The 20,170-nt window shown below is 43.8% G+C and overlaps 1 protein-coding gene across 1 annotated transcript in view; it reads right to left on the bottom strand.

Moving 5' to 3' along the window:
• Nucleotides 1-20,170, bottom strand: part of PCNX2 (pecanex 2) — a gene marked incomplete at its 3' end in the record, with an annotated part of 278,430 nt that overhangs the window by 59,642 nt on the left and 198,618 nt on the right. The window contains exon 24 of the mRNA XM_082854963.1: nucleotides 4,413-4,471. Within this exon, the coding sequence (XP_082711089.1) occupies nucleotides 4,413-4,471 (59 nt within the window). The remainder of the gene's footprint in view (nucleotides 1-4,412; nucleotides 4,472-20,170) is intronic.

Raw genomic sequence — 20,170 nt, 5'->3', positions numbered from 1 at the left:
TAACCTTGCACCTCAAGCAACTAGAGAAAGAAGAACAAAAAAACCCCAAAGCTAGCAGAAGGAAAGAAATCATAAAAATCAGATCAGAAATAAATGAAAAAGAAATGAAGGAAACAATAGCAAAGATCAATAAAACTAAAAGCTGGTTCTTTGAGAAGATAAACAAAATAGATAAACCACTAGCCAGACTCATCAAGAAAAAAAGGGAGAAGACTCAAATCAATAGAATTAGAAATGAAAAAGGAGAGGTAACAACTGACACTGCAGAGATAAAAGAGATCATGAGAGATTACTATAAGCAACTCTATGCCAATAAAATGGACAATCTGGAAGAAATGGACAAATTCTTAGAAATGCACAACCTGCCAAGACTGAATCAGGAAGAAAGAGAAAATATGAACAGACCAATCACAAGCACTGAAATTGAAACTGTGATTAAAAACCTTCCAACAAAGAAAAGCCCAGGACCAGATGGCTTTACAGGCGAATTCTATCAAACATTTAGAGAAGAGCTAACACCTATCCTTCTCAAACTCTTCCAAAATATAGCAGAGGGAGGACCACTCCCAAACTCCTTCTACGAGGCCACCATCACCTTGATACCAAAACCAGACAAGGATGTCACAAAGAAAGAAAACTACAGGCCAATATCACTGATGAACATAGATGCAAAAATCCTCAACAAAATACTAGCAAACAGAATCCAACAACACATCAAAAGGATCATACACCATGATCAAGTGGGGTTTATTCCAGGAATGCAAGGATTCTTCAATATATGCAAATCTATCAATGTGATAAACCATATTAACAAATTGAAGGAGAAAAACCATATGATCATCTCAATAGATGCAGAGAAAGCTTTTGACAAAATTCAACACCCATTTATGATAAAAACCCTGCAGAAAGTAGGCATAGAGGGAACTTTCCTCAACATAATAAAGGCCATATATGACAAGCCCACAGCAAACATCATCCTCAATGGTGAAAAACTGAAAGCATTTCCACTAAGATCAGGAACAAGACAAGGTTGCCCACTCTCACCACTATTATTCAACATTGTTTTGGAAGTTTTAGCCACAGCAATCAGAGAAGAAAAGGAAATAAAAGGAATCCAAATCGGAAAAGAAGAAGTAAAGCTGTCACTGTTTGCAGATGACATGATCCTATACATAGAGAACCCTAAAGATGCTACCAGAAAACTACTAGAGATAATCAATGAATTTGGTAAAGTGGCAGGATACAAAATTAATGCACAGAAATCTCTGGCATTCCTATATACTAATGATGAAAAATCTGAAAGTGAAATCAAGAAAACACTCCCATTTACCATTGCAACAAAAAGAATAAAATATCTAGGAATAAACCTACCTAAGGAGACAAAAGACCTGTATGCAGAAAATTATAAGACACTGATGAAAGAAATGAAAGATGATACAAATAGATGGAGAGATATACCATGTTCTTGGATTGGAAGAATCAACATTGTGAAAATGACTCTACTACCCAAAGCAATCTATAGATTCAATGCAATCCCTATCAAACTACCACTGGCATTTTTCACAGAACTAGAACAAAAAATTTCACAATTTGTATGGAAACACAAAAGACCCCGAATAGCCAAAGCAATCTTGAGAACGAAAGAAGGAACTGGAGGAATCAGGCTCCCTGACTTCAGACTATACTACAAAGCTACAGTTATCAAGACGGTATGGTACTGGCACAAAAACAGAAAGATAGATCAATGGAACAGGATAGAAAGCCCAGAGATAAACCCATGCACATATGGACACCTTATCTTTGATAAAGGTGGCAGTAATGTACAATGGAGAAAGGACAGCCTCTTCAATAAGTGGTGCTGGGAAAACTGGACAGGTACATGTAAAAGTATGAGATTAGATCACTCCCTAACACCATACACAAAAATAAGCTCAAAATGGATTAAAGACCTAAATGTAAGGCCAGAAACTATCAAACTCTTAGAGGAAAACATAGGCAGAACACTCTATGACATAAATCACAGCAAGATCCTTTCTGACCCACCTCCTAGAGTAATGGAAATAAAAACAAAAATAAACAAATGGGACCTAATGAAACTTCAAAGCTTTTGCACAGCAAAGGAAACCATAAACAGGACCAAAAGACAACCCTCAGAATGGGAGAAAATATTTGCAAATGAAGCAACCGACAAAGGATTAATCTCCAAAATTTACAAGCAGCTCATGCAGCTCAATAACAAGAAAACAAACAACCCAATCCAAAAATGGGCAGAAGACCTAAATAGACATTTCTCCAAAGAAGATATACAGACTGCCAACAAACACATGAAAGAATGCTCAACATCATTAATCATTAGAGAAATGCAAATCAAAACTACAATGAGATATCATCTCACACCAGTCAGAATGGCCATCATCAAAAAATCTAGAAACAATAAATGCTGGAGAGGGTGTGGAGAAAAGGGAACCCTCTTGCACTGCTGGTGGGAATGTGAATTGGTTCAGCCACTATGGAGAACAGTATGGAGGTTCCTTAAAAAACTACAAATAGAACTACCATATGACCCAGCAATCCCACTACTGGGCATATACCCTGAGAAAACCAAAATTCAAAAAGAGTCATGTACCAAAATGTTCATTGCAGCTCTATTTACAATAGCCCGGAGATGGAAACAACCTAAGTGCCCGTCATCGGATGAATGGATAAAGAAGATGTGGCACATATATACAATGGAATATTACTCAGCCATAAAAAGAAACGAAATTGAGCTATTTGTAATGAGGTGGATAGACCTAGAGTCTGTCATTCAGAGTGAAGTAAGTCAGAAAGAAAAAGACAAATACCGTATGCTAACACATATATATGGAATTTAAGAAAAAAAATGTCATGAAGAACCTATGGGTAAAGCAGGAATAAAGATGCAGACCTCCTAGAGAACGGACTTGAGGTTATGGGGAAGGGGAAGGGTGAGCTGTGACAGAGCGAGAGAGAGTCATGGGCATATACACACTAACAAACGTAGTAAGGTAGATAGCTAGTGGGAAGCAGCCGCATGGCACAGGGATATTGGCTCGGTGCTTTGTGACAGCCTGGAGGGGTGGGATAGGGAGGGTGGGAGGGAGGGAGACGCAACAGGGAAGACATATGGGAACATATGTTTATGTATGACTGATTCACTTTGTTATAAAGCAGAAACTAACACACCATTGTAAAGCAATTATACCCCAATAAAGATGTTAAAAAAAAAAAAAAAATGAACTGTCCTATGGACTGAGTCAGGTCATGTTGTCTAATAAAGTATCAGTATGCTTAACTTTCTATGCAGATGAAGCCTTCCTGACCTGCCATGATATTCATTTTCTATGATGAACCAGCATGCATCCTGAGACACTAATTAGAGATTACTTTGAGTCTCTAGCACTTTTAAAGGAAAGGCCTGAATGAGAGAATTAACTTTTGCTTAATTGTTCAAACTGTTTGACATTCGAATAAAACAAAAGAATCTACACCACTAAAAGTGGAGAGCTTAGAACACCATGACCACGCATCTGTATAATTAGATTAAAATGAGACAAAATTATGAACTAAAGGTGCAACGCACTTATGAAACTGTCCGTATACCTAATATCAATGGCCCTGCCAAGTTAGAGTCCCACAGATCCACATTAGAGACACTTATACCCCAACCCATGCCCCCTGAAAGTTGGGCTGACGTAAAGTTAAACAAAAAATAAACCTGCCTCTTCAGGTATTTTCAAGTTCCAAATTATGATTTCAAACTAATTATGTATACGCAATTCAAACACAGCTAATAAGCATGACACAATTCTTCCTAGACAACATTTTTGGCCCAAGGGAGAGAGAGAGTGAGGTGGATAAAAATACAGAATAGTTGAAATTTGCATACTGATATGAGGAAAAAAGAGGTCGGATGGTTAAAAGTGAAATAGATTACCGGAAGAAAAAAGTACTTTTCCGGCAGGTAAATCTTTCCATAGCTTAATGTGGTACAAAGTTTCTGAAGACTTCTGGATCCTGGATCCTGGAATTGCTTGCCTTTAAGGACATCATAACACTGACACTTTTCAAAAAAAAATTTTGCCAGAAGACTAATACCAAGGTTTATTGTCTATATTTCGACGTTTAGCATACACAAACTAAAATGTATTAACAGGGTCATTCAATACTGAAAAGATATCTAATCATTTCTAAATAAGGGAGGAATGCATTTCTAACCCAAATCAGGATACTCGATCAGTTCTATCTGCACAGTTTTATTTTTACCGTCAGCATGCATTGTCTCCACAATGATTAAAAAATAGTGAGTACTTAATTCCCCTTTTTGGATTGAAGGAATCCACCTATACAACAAAATAAATAAATAAAAAGAGAGAAGGAAGATATCCTCTTACCTGGATCCTTTTCAATCTGGACCACCAGTCTTGTGTTGGAATTATCCATGCGTCTTGTACTAGAAGGGGGCCACAAAAGGGGAAGAGGTTCTGATTAGATCCCTCCAAATGACAGCTGGCTCACAGAATCAGCTGTGTGAGTGGGAAATGCAGGGGAGATGGAGCTCACATATTAGGGTGTTTGCTCCACTTCGACAAGGCTGTCGGGAGAAGGAGGGGTTGGAAGGGAGGGAAAAGTACAGAAAACACACAGAGGGAAGAGATAACTAGCACTTAGGATATGGGAGATTGGCCTTCAATCTTATCAGTTTTGAGCACCCGGTCCACAAAATGAAAGCAAGCGTTTGAACTGCCAATGGACTGTCACTCACCTTCAGAACTTCAGAGCAGTGCACACATAGCTACCTTTCTTTTCAAATTGATTCCAGAAAATTCGTGATTAGTAGTCTATGTCTCCACCACTTGCTTTCAAGAGTTGGGCCCATTCTTACAGACCCTTCTTAGGCTGAACCACAAGAATAAAAACAGCTCTCACAAGCTTAGGAAAAGCTGGATCGCCTGTAGCCATGGTAACCAGTGGCCACCAGAACCAGTTTTAAACCTTTTCAGTTATGACAACCCACCTCAACTTACAGCTTTGGTACGCAAGCCAGCCAGCCCATGGTGGCCCCTTGCTTCTGAAAGTCAGCTGGTGAGGGACAGACTCAGTCCAGACCTCTCAGGGGTCAACAGTCACTCCCCAAGTGACTGCCCTGCGGAGGGTATCAGCCCACGTATGTCTGTAAAATTCACCAGCCCTTGACCTTGAGATGTCCCGAAAACCCTTTATCAGTGTGCAACAGTCTGCTCTGCTCGGAGGGACTGTGCCGGACCAGCTGTGACTTATTTCAGACATTGAGTGGTGGTCTCGTCATCCTTTGAAGGATGAAGTGTGAAACTGACGTCAACCACATGAAGTTGATGATATTCAACTGTTTATGACCTGCAAAAACGGCCATTTCATACGGCTAAACCATACAAGTTTGAACACAATGAGGGTCCGATCTTTACCATGTCTGGCCCCTGACTTTGCCATCCCTCTGCCCTTTGCTTTCTGTGCTCCAGCCACCCTGGCTTTCTTTTTCCGCACCTTCAACATGCCCTGACCTCCTTCTCCCTCCCTCCCTCCCCTGCATCCTTTACACCTGTCATGTCCTCTGTGTGGAGGACTTCCTTTCCAGCTCCACCCACTTTTCCTTGTTGACTCCTCTAATCTTTCCCTCCAGCTAAGTATCACCTTCTCAGGGAAGCCTTCCTGGCACCCGCTTTGGGTGACATTCACGTGTGGTGTGCACTTTCATACCTCTCCTTTGGAGCACGTGTCACAGTTACTATAACTACTAAAGCTGACCGTTACCATTTATGTAGCACTTACTCATGTAAGCACTTCACGTGTATGAACTCGTTACATCTTCACAACCACCTTCTTAGGTGAATATACCTGTTCTCACAGAGCAAGAACCTGAGGCACCGTGGATTAAATGTCCAAAGTCACAGAGCTCGTGAGTGGTCTAGCCGAGATCTGGACCCAGGTGGGCGGCCTCTGGAGCCTTCACTCTACGTCATACTCATCTTTGTGTGTGTCAACTAAAAATATATATATATTCACAACCTAAAAGTTGAAAGTTATGTTTTATTTGGGGGGATTTCTAGGAATTTAAGCCAGGAAGGCAGCATCTCAAGTAAACCTGAGAGACTGCTCCGAGGAGGTGAGCGGGTAGCCAGGATATATAGAAGTTTTGCAACAAAGGGCAGGTAGTCTGAACATCATATTGCTAACTAAAGAAAACCAGATATCTCAAGTTAAGGAATTTAGCGCTTTTCTGTGTATGCGCAGATGCTAGAGTCTGGGCTCACTGAAATCATTCCTTTGATGTGTACCTCAGCTATCTCGGGCCAGTATCCTGTGTTTTCACATCCTGAGTTTCCTCAGGGCTCACTGTAGGGAAAGCCTGCAGTCTGATGGCTGCTAGGTGGCAGGTATTCTTTTCCTTCCTGAGTTCCCTCAGGGTTCACCAGCTCACCATCAATTGCTGATGACTGTGACATCCTTTGTTTACTGACATGGCAGGAAATATTCCATTTCCTTTTCTTTTTTTTTTTTTTTTAAGAATATTGCATTTATTAATTTGAAAAGTAGGCCCAAATACGCAGCAATATTCCATTTCTCACATGATAATTTGATTACTTCTGCCTCTTACATCAGACCCTAAGGACCGTGAGGTACCATTTTGCTGACATCTGGCACGCAGCAGTCACTCCATTTGTTGACAATATAAATGAATAGTCAAAGATAATACTGCTTCTGAAGTGGTTTTCTCTGATAACACCTGCTAAGAAAAAAGGAGACTGCTTCTAGATAACATTTCAATGTGATTGTTGACATACTGAGTGTGATTAACTAAATGACGAGCACTTTTTAGTGCTTAGTCGTGAACTTGTCTCTTGGGAATCAGAGCAGATTAAAAAGATGCTTAGATGCATCTGTATTTTAAATAAATAAGAAAGTTTGTCTTCAGAAAAAAAAAGGTATTCTCATTTCGTCCTATGTCTCAGATATTTGAGAACCATCTAGGCAGGATCCTATTTGAGTTTTGTAAAACAAACTCTACAGATGGGTTGGAAAGGAGGAACATTCTGTTACAGCTCAAAAAGGCCATTAACCCCAGCACAATGTTCTATTACTGCTTCAGTTTCCTTGCAAATACCCTCAGACGGGCTTTGAAAATAAAAGAGCCTGGGGTGGCAGAAAATAAAGCAAACAACAAAATTCTTTCTAATGAAGGCTGGAATCCCATGTCGGCATAGTTAGTCCCTAAATGGAATTTTAATTTCTCCTTAAGACCCAGGACAAATGGAATTTTCAGCAGCAGAATAAACAATTTTTAAAGAGGGACTGCGCCAAAAGAAAGCCATTTACCAAACTCCTTATGGAATTAAAACACCTTCTAAAGCTATGTTAACTGGAAGGCTATCTTTGCAAAAGACTCTGGCTGCAGAGTGCTAAATTCTGATCAGCGGTAACTAAGCTATGCTGCCTGTGTGCCCCAGGGCCTCTGGCTCGCCACCAGACTCTCTAAGAAGGCCAACTGTCAACCATACTGGGTATTCTGAGCTTATCTCCAGTGCTTTCCTCCTGTAAATTTGGTGCTTACCACTCAGAGGTGCTAATTAGCTCAGTAATTGGATTTCTGCCTTCACGCTCCTATTGCATGAACATCAGTTCTGCTGCTCAGGGAGAAGAAGCGGGCTCCCGACTCATTCCACAATCTCAGGGGAAGTACAGAATGCTGGTGTGGCCAGGTGGGCGTCTGCGGTGTGTGCTCTCAGCCCCTGCCTGGCAAAGCCAAGGCTCATTGCTAGGCCACGCTGTCCTGAGCGCCACAGGCCGAGAGTCCAGTAGTTTCATTGGTCTTCCCAGAGAAACTGACGTACTCAAAGCATCCCTTTCTTATGATAATACGGCAGGGCTGGTTCCCTCCCTTCAAGCTTTGCCTCCTTCATCTAAATCCAGCACCTTCTCTCTTATGTGGCCTCATCTGAGGAGCTTAAATAATTTAACAGGAATTTACTTAATTCTACTGCTTCAGGTTCCAGTGTGTCAGCACAGACACAGACAATTTATGGGAGAAGTATTCCCATTTCTGATGGGGAAGTGTGGCTGGCTGGAATGCCTGTTGATACGGCAAAGCCAGGATGGATGGACTGTAGTTCTGGGAGGGGGACCACAGACTGAACCCGCCCACCCTGGCCAGGCACCAGAGTAGCCACTGGCATGAGTTCTCTTACAACAGGAAGTCCTGGTAAGGAACTTGGAACTAACAAGCCACCACCAACCAGGAGAATTCAGGAAAGGTCAAAAGGAGAGAGGAGACGCCAGTCCACATGTCCTACCAACCTCCCAGAATCCTCCTCGCTGGAATCCATCTTGGCTGAGCGATGCACGGGTCACCAGGAAGGACCCTGAGTCAGAATGATTGGCCAGAGACAACCCGGAAACTAACCCCATCACCATAAAGCCCGAGACTGCGAGCCACGTGGCAGAGCAGTCCTCCTGGGTCCCCTTGCGCCGCTGCTCTGTGCCCGGGCGCCCCTTCCCAATAAAGTCTTCTGCTTTGTCAGCACGTGTGTCTCCTCAGACACATTTCTGAGTGTTAGACAAGAGCCCGCTCTCGGGCCCTGGGAGGGGTCCCCCTTCCTGCAGCAGTTCTCTTCATGCTGCAGGCAGCATTAGAGAAATCTGGACATCGAGAAGGCAGCCAGACACTAAAGAAGGACACTGTCACCTTTTAAGTTGAATATATACACAAGTTTCATCCGGGTTGGTATTTTTTGATGATTTTTCCATCTATATTCATAAGGGATATTGGTCTAAGGTTTTCTTTGCTTGTGATGACTTTGTCTGCCTTTGGTATCAGGGTAATACTGGACCCACAGAATGATTTAGGAACTATTCCTTCCTCTACTCTTTTTTGGGAGATTTGAGAAGGACTGATGTGAATTCTTCTTTAAACATTTTACAGGCTTCCCTGGTGGTGCAGTGGTTGAGAGTCTGCCTGCCGATGCAGGGGACACGGGTTTGTGCCCCGGTCCGGGAGGATCCCACACGCCGCGGAGCGGCTGGGCCCGTGAGCCACGGCCGCTGAGCCTGCGCGTCCGGAGGCTGTGCTCCGCAACGGGAGAGGCCACAACAGTGAGAGGCCCACGTAACGCAAAAAATAAATAAATAAATAAATAAAATAAACATTTTACAGAATTCCAGAGGGAAGCCAACTCATCCTGGGCTTTTCTTTGTTAGGAGTTTTTTGATTACCAATTAATTCCCTTTACTTGTTATAGGTCTATTCAGATTTTCCATTTCTTTTTCAGTCAGTTTTGGTAGGGTGTGTGTTTCTATGAATTCCTCCAGTTCAGCTAGGTTATCTAATTTGTTGGTACACGGTAGTTCATAGAATTCTCTTTCAATTATGTAATGTTGGTAGTAATATCCTCACTTCCGTGATTTTAGTAATTTGAGTCTTCTTTTTTTCTTGGTCATTCTTGGTAAAGGCCTGTCAATTTTGTCAATCTTTTCAAAGAATCAACTTTTGGTGTAATTTATTATTTCTATTGATTTTCTATTATCTGTTTCATTTCTCTCCATTTTAATCTTTACTATTTCCATCTGTCTGCTTGCTTTGGTTTAGTTTGCTCTTCTTTTTCTAGTTCCTTAACATGGAAGACTAATTTATTGATTTGAGATTTTTCTTATTTTTTAATTTACGCATTTACAGCTATGAATTTCCCTCTGAGCACTGCTTTTGCTACATACCGTAAGTTTTAATATATTATGTTTTCATTTTCATTCATCACAAAATATTTTTTATTTTCTCTTGTGATTTGTTTTTTGACCCATTGGTTAAGTAGCTTTACTTTACACTTCTTTGGGAACTTTCCAGATTTCATCTTGCTGTTAATTTCCGATTTCATTCCATTGTAGCTGAAGAACATATGTGGCATGATTTCAATCCTTTTAAATTTATTGAGGTTTGTTTTATGGCCTAACACATGGTTTATTCTGGAGAATTGTCCATGTGCATTTGACAAGAACATCTTTTTAAAAACGTTTGCTTTGTAAAATACTCTGTTAAAAGGATGAAAAGACCAGGTACAGACTGAGAGAAAATATTTGCAAACCGCATATCCAACAAAGTGCTAGTATCTAGAATATATAAAAAACCCTCAAAACTCAGCAGTAAGAAAACCAAACCAAAACAAACAAAAAACCCACAAAGAATCCAATTAGAAAGTGAGCAAAGATGTGAACAAACAATTCCCTGAGGAGGACATACTGATGGCAAATAAGCTCAGAAAAAGACGTTCAATGTCATAAGTCATTAGGGAGATGAAGATTAAAACCACAGTGAGATATCACTATACACCCATTAGAATGGCTAAAGTATAAAATAGTGAAAACATCAATATACTTGCAAGGATATGGAGAGACTAGACCCTTACGCGTTGCTGGTGGGGATGTAAAATGGTGTTGCTCCTCTGAAAAAAGTTTGGCAGTTTCTTTAAAAAAACTACCATGGGACCCAGCAATTATATTCCTGGGCAATTATGCCAGAGAAGTGAAGACTTATGTTCACCCAAAACCCACAGACAAATGTCCCTGGCAGCTTTATTCATAATAGCCCCAAAACTGGAAGCAACCCAGATGTCCCTTAGTGGGCGAGTTGTTAAACAGACTGTGGTTTCCATACTATGGGATACTGCTTAGCAATTAGAAGGGGCAAACTGCCGACATACAACAACCTGGAAGAATCTTCACTGAACTACAGTGAGTGAAAACAGCCAATCCCACGAGGTTTAAACACTATATGATTCCGTTTATATAAAACTCTTGCAATGACAAAATTATAGAGTTGGAGAACCGATTAGTGGTTGACAGGAGGTAAGAAGGAGGGAGGGGCAGAAAGGAAGAGTGTGTAACTATCTAAGGGCAGCAGGAGAGGTCTCTGTGGGGATGGACTTGGTCTGTATCTTGACTGGACCAACATCAATATCCTGGTGATCGTTTTACAAGACGTTAACACATGTAAATTGGATAAAGAGTACATGGGGAGATCTCTTTTTATTCTTTCTTTCAACTCCATGTGAATCTATACTTAGCTTTTAAAAAAAAAGTTCAATTAAGAAAATCTCCATAGCTAATAGCAGGCCTGAATTCCGTGACTACAATGCATTCGTGTGAGATTCTCATCTCTCACCCTAACTTGCTTGCGTCACAAATTAGGATCACTTCTCCTGTTTCAGTCAGAAAAATCCAAGACTCTCCAGCACTCCAAATACAGGAGAAGAAGTCCAACTATTCATTCACTGGGAAGTCATAAATATTTAGGGGGTGAAAAGTGTTTCTTCTCTTTCTGCAAATGCAACTAATAAAAACAGTAATAAAAAAATCTAGCTGCATGTGGTTGGGCAAAGAGTCAGCCAGATGGGGAACTGAAAAGATGGAGATGCAGAGCATTGTAGCAGATTCGTAAGGATTAAATGACCAGGGTGCTGCTGGGTTTTTCCCCAGGATTAACATGAATGATTTAAGGTTTTGACTTCTGGGTGCTATAGCCTCCTGGTAAAAAGAGGCCCAATATCACGGATTTGACAGTGTTTTCTTTAGAGTTCCGGGTGTTATTTCTCCTGGGGATGAAGACACATTTATTTTTTCATTAGTTACCACTGGTACGCACAGAATTTGGATCAAGATGAGCACACAGCAAAAAGAAACACCAACCCTTGGCAATGGGACTGCAGGATTTTGCAGTGACATGCGCAGCCCTGATGAGTTACATCTAGATCCTTCCGTTTTCACAGCCACTTGTGTCAGGAGAGACACAACTCGAGAAGACACGTTCTCCGAACATGAAGCCTGTTAAGACACGGTGCTGTTTAGTCCTCAAGGGACGTGGCACTTATTAAAATCACACCAGCTCTGCTTTCCGCTGAGATGGACTACACTCTTCCTTTGCTATTTTATTCACTCCTAAAGTATAACATTGTACCTCACCCGCACTCAGTCTTCAGATCTGTTACAAAATCAAGTTCAACTAAAAGGATGCTCCTAATTCTACCATCACCATGTGGCACCTGGTCAAATCAGTTACACTGACTAAATGATAAATAAAGGTATTTATGCAGGTTTGACATCTCATGTTTGCATTTTTTTTTTTTTCTTTTTTTGCAGTACGCGGGCCTCTCACTGCTGTGGCCTCTCCCGTTGCGGAGCACAGGCTCCAGACGCGCAGGTTCAGCGGCCATGGCTCACGGGCCCAGCCGCTCCATGGCATGTGGGATCCTCCCGGACCGGGGCACGAACCCGTGTCCCCTGCATCGGCAGGCAGACTCTCAACCACTGCGCCACCAGGGAAGCCCTCATGTTTGCATTTTTAATGATGGTGTACCCTCTGCAAAATAATTCGTCCTGGAAACAGTACACAAACAATAAGGCAGGGGAACCCCAAGAATAAGACTGCAACTTTACGTTGATAAATCTGATTTCTGTTTCTCACTTGCTTTATGACTTATCAAATTATTGAGGGATGTAAAGGAGAGAATCACATAATCCTTCTGATCCTCAGTTTTCTGAGTGCATAAAATCGCAACTAAAACATAGCACTTTTGGTAGGAAATTAAAATACAGAGTCCTTTCTTTCTTTTTTTTTTTTTTTTAACATCTTTATTGGGGTATAATTGCTTTACAATGGTGTGTTAGTTTCTGCTTTATAACAAAGTGAATCAGTTATACATATACATATGTTCCCATATCTCTTCCCTCTTGCGTCTCCCTCCCTCCCACCCTCCCTATCCCACCCCTCCAGGCTGTCACAAAGCACCGAGCCAATATCCCTGTGCCATGCGGCTGCTTCCCACTAGTTATCTATCTTACTACGTTTGTTAGTGTGTATATGTCCATGACTCTCTCTCGCCCCGTCACTGCTCACCCTTCCCCCTCCCCATACAGAGTCCTTTCTATGGCAGTCTACTACAAAACTAAACTAAGAATCACTTGAACCTTGTAACAGGCCTGTTACCCAGGGTCATCAGGATTGACAATGGATGAACAGAAAATAGTTTTGATATCACCACATCAGTACTTTTTAATGGGGAAAAAGAAATAGTATTTTTTTTATCCTGACAGTGTTTTTCAAATTTGATTTTAAATATTAAAATTGTGTTGAATCTTGGCTCTGGGAGCACAGGGACCAGAGTCAACAGAAAATGAGTTCATTCACCTCCTCCAAGTGTCTGCCACCTGCCCCAGCTTTTCCCCCAGACAGTGTGACAATGACAAGAAAACCTCCTCGGAAGGCTTCCCAAGGGGCTCTCCTTTGCCCATGATAACTTTAGCTAGAAAGCTAGCGTTCTATTATGTTTGGACGGCTCTTAAAATTAATCGTTTTTAAAATTTCATTTTCTATGCAATTTTCTTTAAAATCCACTACGAACTTTCTCTCCTTTCTCTCAAACCTCAAAGTACACCTCTCTCCAAAGCCTTCCCTGTCTCTAGGAAATTAAGCTCCAACCACACAACCTCCAAAACAAATAATTTTTTAAAATGTAACTTAGTAAGACATTACAAATCAGAAAAAGAATATAATACATTAAATTGCTGTTATTCTTATCGGGTAATATTTTTTCTAATTCTCATGTATGCGATTATTTTTCCATTATTGGTCATTTTTCATTTAAACAAGCCTGATAGGGAGCATCTGTCTACTTAATTGCCTTTACAGAGAGAGGCAAACACAGTAATCCAGACACGAAAGAGCATTCTAAACCCTATGGAGTGATGATAGCAGAATGTTTCCAAAGTGACAAGGAAAAAAGAGCACGGCTTCCTATGTTCACATAACGCATTAATTTCATTCATCAGCCAATAGTACCATGAACCAAACAGCAACCACATGCAAAGCCTGGGTCAGGTCTTGGCTTTCAATAGTGAGGGACTGAAGCCAGCCTTGGAAATACGCTCAGGGTTTTGTGAATGAAAAGTGGCACCTGCCATATCAGTAGACAAAGGATGTGGCAGCCACCGAGCCATCACATTACAGCCGCCCCAACGGTGCACCCTGAGGGAACTCAGGATGGAAGCAAACAGGACGCCCACCACCAAGCCCTCAGCCGCTGCAGCCACCCCCAAACGTGCACCCTGAGGAGACTCAGGATGGGAAAGAACATGACACTGGCCCTAGATAGTTAAGGTGCAGATCAAAGGAACGCTCTCAATGAGCCCAGACTCTCGCATCTGCCCATATAGAGAAAAGCGCTCTATTCCTTCACTTGAGATGTCTGCTTTGCTTTAATTAACAGTCACCCTTTGATGTTCCGACTACCTGGTTTTTCTTGCAAAAACTCCTCTATATCCTGGCTCCCCCCTTACCTCTTTGGAGCCATCTGAGAGGCTGACTTCAGGGCTCTGCGTCAGGGGCATTGCATGGAAGGACAGTAGGGCCCCTTGGGGAATGAACTCTGAGGAGAAGGCAAAAAAAGGAACAATAAAACCAAATACCAAGAACCTTCAAAAAGGATTGTATGACCTATAGTGACAGGTGATATCACTAATACTGAAAGCTTCCTACATTAATTTTTCTGGCAAAATATTCTTTTACAATATAGTATATGCTTCCTAGGTGTAGGGGTGGTAAGGGAATGAGGCCAAAACGATCCTGTCCCAACACTAATACCTTCTAAGGGTGCATTAGCAAGAAACACAGAAGTCCTCAGAAAGTCCTCGGAATAAAACATAATTCTCAACTTTTCAGTTGTGCCTGTTTTCAGTCGACAGTAACAAGATCAAAGAGCGCCCCCTACCCCATGACTGCAGTGGTAAGGAGGGAGTCTTAAGCTAGAGCCTGAAATGCATTAGTCCCCCAGGACTCAGAGGGGTCACCCCACAGCCCATATGGGTCCTCCCATGTCTCTGTCGGCAATGGGGACGGCATGGCCAGTCACGTGCACTTAGCGTGCTGGCTGGTCACAAGCAAGGCCTTGGAAAGGGCTCAGGGCTCTTGGTGCTGGGGAGTGAACCCTCACTGTGCAGATACCTCCATCTGCCCAGAAAATCTCCTGCGCCAGGAACGTGTGAGCCCTGCAGTAAAAGGGTTTGAGGCAATGCAGATTGAAAAGCTGAAGCCTTCTGCCTTCCTTTGTTTAGAATCAATCAATCCCATCTCCAACACATCCTTAAAAGCTGAAAAAGCTGCCAGGCCCGAGAAGGGCTCTGCCCTTGTGCTGTGCTAGGCGGATACTCCCTGCGACCACCCATCAGCCGGACTCTGCCACACAGCCTCACTCCTGGGTGACCTTGACTCTCGGGTGACCTTGACGTGTCGAGTCAACAGCACCAGACGGCCGGAAGCAGGTGGGCAGGCGCAGCCCTTCCGGCAGGCGCCCGGTCAACTTCCCTACTCTGCACTTTCTAGATTCCGTAACTGCTCAGCAGGATGGCACAGGACTCTGAGTAAAATTATGTACTGCAGCATAATGAATAATAAGCTCAAACCAGCGCTATCTGAGAAATTCCACACACTGGAGTTCCTCAAAAGCGGCATGCTTCTGGAATACATTTGCATAATCGCTCATCACCACACCCGAAGTGCCAACCCTTACCCCTGGGTACGTGTGTGTGAGCTTTCTCATCCGTCAGCAAAACAGCAGGATGGGGCCAAGTTCATCATTTAATGTTGCAGACATAACAGCATTCAGACATAGACCTGGGTTTCCAGTTGAGCAGATCCAAGGCAGAGGAGGGAGGTGGAAGGACTGATGAAGACACAGGGTGTATCAGCCAGAGAGCGAGGGAGGCTCAGACTCCTGTCTGCCACTCCACCCTTCTCTGGAATTCTAGACTATTTAGACTCACAGAATTACGGTGCTAAAGGTCTTACCTTCGTGCTGTCATCCCTCCAAATAGAATTATGAAGGAAGGATCTGTTCGATAAAAGCCATCACTTGCTCTTATTACAAGTCTCTCGATTTCAAGTGACAGAAAACCCAACTGGAAACGGTTTAAGCAAAATCTGGAACTCACTGGTTCACACAGCTGAAAGGTCAATGGAGCCCAGCTGGACTCAGGGGCTAGGATGCACGGTGTCATCAGGAATCATCCTCCACGTCCCTCGGCCCTGCCCATTTGCTGTGTTCTCAGGCCAGTTCACACCTCATGGGGACAAAAAGGCTGCCAGCAGCATTAGGCTTGCATCTCACACTACGAAGCCCGGTGGGAAAGATGATTCTCCTCCCCTGCAGGCCTGCCACATCCCAAGTCCCAGGCAGAAACAATCCTTCTCTGGAACTCTGGGTTTCACACCTTGCCTTTCTCTTGCCTTTTTGGCCACGGTCTCACCTGCTCGTCTGCTTCTTGCTTACCTGTGGCCTGAAGTCCAGGAAAATGTCTACACAGGGCTCAGTTTTACTAGAGTGGAATGAAACGTGAGGCAGGCTGCCGGCTGTACATCACAGACTCGGCCCACGTGTCCCCAGCCACCTGGCTGAGATCTACCGACACTAAGCTCTGAGCTTCTGCGGCTCTTCAGGCTGCCTGGTATCTCCACTTCGTGCTGCATAACTAAGAATGTTTCTTGCTGGCTTCTCTTCACCTCTATCGCTTTTGGAAAGTTCGAGACTTGGTCCGATTTCCCACCCTGGCTGTGCTTGTAAGTCCCGGAATGCACTGCCTCCTCACACGTGTCCTAAACCGTGTCAATCCCGAAACACGCCTCGTGGATCAATAGACACACATGTGGAACCTCAGAGTGACTCCCAGGCATTTTTAAATTGCTCAGAACTCCCAGATTTATATACGCATCAGCCTCGGAGTCCCTTCCGGGGGGAGGATTCCCTAAGACCTACCATCAGCCCCCAGGAAAAGTGAGGGCGTTTCCCGATCCATTTCACAGGCCTATCAAGTTACTTAAAAGCCCGGCAAGGTCTGGAACCTGGGCACCCTGGCGCCTCACGCCATTGGTGGTCCTGGGTCTCCCAGTGGGAGAGGCTCCCAGTTCCCGCTCTGGAAATACCGGAGGCAGCAGGCCACACCCAAGGGGCCGCCCCTCTTTCTCCCTGCTCAGGGTCCGGGGCTGCGGAGAAGCAGGCGGGGCTGCAGCTCCCGACCGACCGGGACCTCGGGGAGAAGCACCTCGGCACCACGCTCAGGAATGCGGGAGCATCGCAAGGTCCCCGCAGAATCAGCAAAAGACAAACTCGCCGGCGACGGTCACCTGGCCGGGTGGCCCCTCACCACCTCCTGCCGAGCCTGCGGAGGGGCTCCAAGCCCCTGAGCTGCGAGGCTCCTGTGGTCTAGTCATCAGTGAGACAGCTCAGCAGATGAACTGGAGAGTGGCCTTGGGAGAGTCGTGCTGGTTTTGACTTGGGTCACTTTGGACCTGCCTGAGGGTGGAGGAGAGGTTTGGGACCAACGTCTGCTTCTGAGGAGGCGACAGGGCGCATGGCCACCTCTGTCACACCTGGCGCTGCCCCCCACAGAGAGAGGCTGCACAGATCTCCTCTAGGGACCCAGAGAAGGCCTTTCTGGAGTGAGGCACACAGGGACCCCGGGCCCCGGGCTGCAGCCGCCTTCCAGACGGGCTCTCGAGTCAAGAGCAAATGCTTTAACTGACAGTCACTGGTTTTTTTGTTTTATGGGTTTTTGGGTTTTTTTTTTTTTTTTTTTTTTGCTGTGGGAGATATTTTGAGAGGCTTCGGGACACAATGGAGAGGGCTTGAAATAAGGCCAGACCTGGTTAATATCTTGGATCGGCCACTGCCTTATTCTGTGACTTTGGGCAAGTTACTGAACTTCCCTGAGTCTCCTTTTTCTGATCTGCGAAATGAGAAAAATGAAATTCTACTTCCAAAGTGGGTGTCAGGATGGGAATGAGTATGTCCGAGCAGGTGAGCAGGTGTTCACTAAATACAAAAAGACGACGATCACTCCTGTTACTGCTGCATCGTTCCTACGGCCTTTATTACATTTAATAGTAACACATCCAGGGCCCAACACACTCCTACATGTGCATCCGAGAGCTCTAACAGCCCTAAGACATCTGATAAGGGAGCTTCATGACTTTCTCTCCACAGTGACCTTTGTCACTGGTGCTTTGAAAACATATCCAGATAAATTGGGGGGTAGCTTAATTGCGAGTTGAAATATATAAATCCCTCCCACCATAACTGCAAATCTGAATTACGGTGCTGTATTTTACTATTAACACATAAGCCATATAAGCTTCCTGCTTTATACTTAAAAAAGAATGCCTTTTGAGATGCTCGATGCTTTGCACAAAGATCTACAAACTATGCTTAAAACAGCTCACTGGGAAGAGAATATCCAGCAAAATCCTCCCCATTCTGAAAAAGGTAGAAAATAAAGCGTGAAGTTGAGAATTCCTTTTTCTGACTGCCTTAACCAAGTCAGGCATCCATGGCTCTGTACAGCTCATCATCATTAACAGATCATGAACGAAGACCCAGATGGTGACAGGCAAGCCCACGTGCACACAGCACAAGTGAGGGGGCTGGAGAGATGATGAAGGACAGCGGTGACATCGACCTCTAAGGACTAGAATGTTGAGTTAAAGTCAAGAAGTTGAGAATTGATAGAGGAAATGTAAATTTTGGCTTTTCAGTAAAACACACATGCATGAGAGTGGGATGATGAAGACTTGGCAATACCTGAGTAAAATAATTGCGAGGGTTGCAATTTTAAGAGGCATAAATGAGAGCAGAACACAGGACTCAGAGGAAGTAACAGGTCCCCCTACCATGAGCTGAGTAGGTGACACCTGGAGCAGTCTAAGGAGGGCACAGCCAGGGTCAACCCAGGAAACAACTGGATGAGGACGGCTGAGATGCTCAAGGTCTAGACGATTTCACACAAAACACAGATAGGACTGTTAAGCCTGAAGCAGAGACCTGAGAAGGGAAGGAGAGCTGCCTTCAAACTGGTAAAGGATGGAATGTACAGGAGGCCCAAGGATGCGGGTTGCTCCAGGATCAGCAGGTGTATCCAGGTGACTGGGGTATCCGGGTCATGCCACAAGGAGCAGATTCAGCGCAACTAGAGCCCCAGCTGTGACTGACAAATATCACACGGGCTGCCCAGTGAGACACAAGTCCTGCTCCACTCCGAGGAGGAGGAGGCCTCCCTTCTGTGGACGGTCCAGAGGGGATTCTGTAATTCCAAGGGTCCATGCTAGTCCCTCTTCTATATTACAAACCCAGGAAGGGGCTGGGAAGTAGCACAGTAAGACCCATGAGAGCTCACTGAGACTGGCTCAAGTATTCTGACCATCTCTTTTGTTGTTTGATAAACCACAAAAGAGTGGCACTTCGAAGATCTTGTTTTTTTCACTAAGGCAGCTGTGATGCTCAAAGAACAGAACCTGGGCTCTGGGACTGGCTAAGGCCTCAAAATAAACACAGCACCTGATGGTGAAGACTAGTATTTATGGGGCATCTCACAGCACGCTGGTTGTGGATGTGACGCTCTGTGGTCTACACATGTATTCTTTCATGGGTTGACTGTGTTCTGCCATTTCAGAAACGATTTCAGGTAGGTTGCAAGGATACATAAAATACGTCTAGACTTAACGGAATTAAAAGTTGAAACGATAGCACACAGAAATATAGGGAAGGAAAACAAAATGGGTACAGGGTTAATTTGGCGTTCATGACTTCTGGGAGGCACATAGAGACAGTCATCCCATTTGACACATGAGTCCACTGAGGCTCACAGGCTGAATAATTTCCTAAAGTCAAACACCTAACCGAGCATACAGGCTGGGATTTTATTCAAGGTCTGACTGACCGCAAAGCTGGTGCTTTCTGAGGGAACGTCATTGCCTCAGGGAGAGCTGAGGATGAAGTGACACTGATTATCTTCTTGCTGACTAGGCTGAGACCAAGGGCACGGAATGCAGAGTCGAGTTTTTTGCAGACCAATCACACAGAATGATTCCTATCTTAAAGCCCAGCACGGTGGCCTCACACACATGCTTACTGTATACTTGTTGACAAGGATAATGCCCAGAACAATTGAACATTTTAAAACCAACCCAGAGAATATAATAGAAATGCAACAACCAGGAAGCTCTGTTTGCCCTTCAGGTAGCTGCTATGTGTGTCTCCTCATAGCTATGGTATTTAACATTTTATAGAAGACTTTTGATGTACGAAAG

Source organism: Leucopleurus acutus, assembly GCF_964270905.1.
Source record: "Leucopleurus acutus genome assembly, chromosome: 14".
Lineage (NCBI taxonomy): Eukaryota > Metazoa > Chordata > Mammalia > Artiodactyla > Delphinidae > Leucopleurus > Leucopleurus acutus.
This window is presented reverse-complemented; position numbering and strand designations above follow the sequence as displayed.